Source organism: Trichinella spiralis (assembly GCF_000181795.1).
Source record: "Trichinella spiralis strain ISS 195 chromosome Unknown Scfld166, whole genome shotgun sequence".
Taxonomy (NCBI): domain Eukaryota; kingdom Metazoa; phylum Nematoda; class Enoplea; order Trichinellida; family Trichinellidae; genus Trichinella; species Trichinella spiralis.
Window position 1 is genome coordinate 1 of NW_003527105.1, and position 1,772 is coordinate 1,772.

The 1,772-nt window shown below is 32.3% G+C and overlaps 1 protein-coding gene across 1 annotated transcript; it reads left to right on the top strand.

The window, feature by feature from the left end:
* Positions 1–555: 555 nt before the first annotated feature.
* Tsp_14187 (polypeptide N-acetylgalactosaminyltransferase 3) lies at positions 556–1,736 on the top strand. The gene is made up of 6 exons (XM_003371006.1): positions 556–748; positions 809–974; positions 1,121–1,135; positions 1,286–1,347; positions 1,415–1,622; positions 1,715–1,736. The coding sequence occupies exons 1-6, from the start codon at positions 556–558 to the stop codon at positions 1,734–1,736; spliced, it is 666 nt and encodes a 221-aa protein (XP_003371054.1).
* Positions 1,737–1,772: the final 36 nt, after the last annotated feature.

The window sequence follows — 1,772 nt, forward strand, 5'->3', positions numbered from 1 at the left end:
TTTGTGACAAGAGTTGGGTTTTTTAAGGTGCCAAAGGGTAGTCGAAAATTTGGGTAAAATAATGCAACGGAAAATGCAGACAATTGTCTAGTACATGGAAAGATAGTTTCTTTTTGCTACTGTAGACAAGGGTTTGCATTACTCTTGTACTGTGTAAAACATATTGCTGTTGTTGTCTGTGCTTTATTTTCAAGAGGTTTTATTTTTTCTCTTTACATCTTCATTTTATTATTATTTTCACTTTATAAATTGTTGATCTTATCAGTTTCATTTGTGTTTCTTCTCCTCTTTTAATTACAAATGCATTGTGAACTGCAGTAATTTTTGTTATGATCTCATATGATTCACTTTATGGTTTTTAATCTTTCAAATATTCGAATATTTCTTATATTTTGAAGCTGTGTTATTTCATTAAAAAGTATTTTGAAACGCTTTTTAAAATTACTGAAGTATGGAAAAGCATTTTCTATTAACTTATCATATACATGTATAGTTTATATTTATTAGAAAATAATATAATTTCATTTTATATAATTTAGAATTATTTGAAATACAATGCGGCGCAAGGAATATTGTCGTTTTGCACTTTTTGTTATCTGCGCTTGGATTGTAATTTATTTTGTTTATGCAATGTTTTTTGCCGACATCGGGTATTCGGAATCGCAGAAAGTGTTGATTAGTCGACTGCATCCTAGGATTAATGCCAACTTCAGCAACGGAGACAGTGCATTGCAGACTTTATTGGCAGGTTGGAGTGATGTTTTCATTTTTGGATTAATAATTTAAAAAATTGAGAAAATAATTTTAGCGATGAAATCAAAATCGCCTGGGGCCGGTGAAATGGGAAGTCCTGTGATTATTCAGAGCAGTTTGCAAAGTGAAGTGAAAGCAAGATTCAAAGAGAATCAGTTTAATGTGGTTGCTTCGGAACGTATATCTTTGAATCGTACCTTGCCAGATTATCGCTCATCTGCGTAAGATTTTTTTGTATTTATTTAATTATTAGAACTAAATGCTTTAATATATTTTGATGAAATAAAAATACAGTTATTTAAAATGTATCAACTGCATTTTAATTTAAATGTGGTTAACTGTTTGTTGTAATTTTTTGCTGTTTCAGATGTCGTTCGATAAAGTATGAGAAAATTTCTTTGAAAACATCTGTCGTGATTGTTTTTCACAATGAAGCATGGTCTACTTTGATGCGCACTGTACAAAGTGTGATTAATAGATCTTCTGTGGATTATTTGGAAGTAAGCTTTATATTAAATATATTCTTATAAAGTCGACTGTACAGAACAATTATTCTTCAGGAAATTATTCTAGTCGATGATGCCAGTGAAAAGGGTATGCTGACGTTGAACATTCGGAACATTTGTCATATTTGGTTGATTTTATTTTTTAATTTTTCTAGATGAATTAATAGCTCTTGTGGAATCCTTCCTTAAAACTATACCAGTTGCACACACGTTGATACGGTTGCCCCAGAGATCCGGTTTAATTGTTGGTCGAGTACGCGGTGCTGAGATAGCTAAAGGTGATGTTTTGACCTTTCTCGATGCTCACGTCGAGGTAACGGACGGTTGGTTGGAACCTCTGCTGTCCCGAATTTCTGAAGATAGGTTGGTTTTTTTATTGAAAAAATAAAAATTACGATTATCTCTGATGCTAATTTTCAAAGTAGCATTGCTAATCCATTTGTCGACTTTTCTAGACACGAGTGTAGCCTCCAGTAATGATGTCATATCTGACGACACATTTCCCAGTATGTC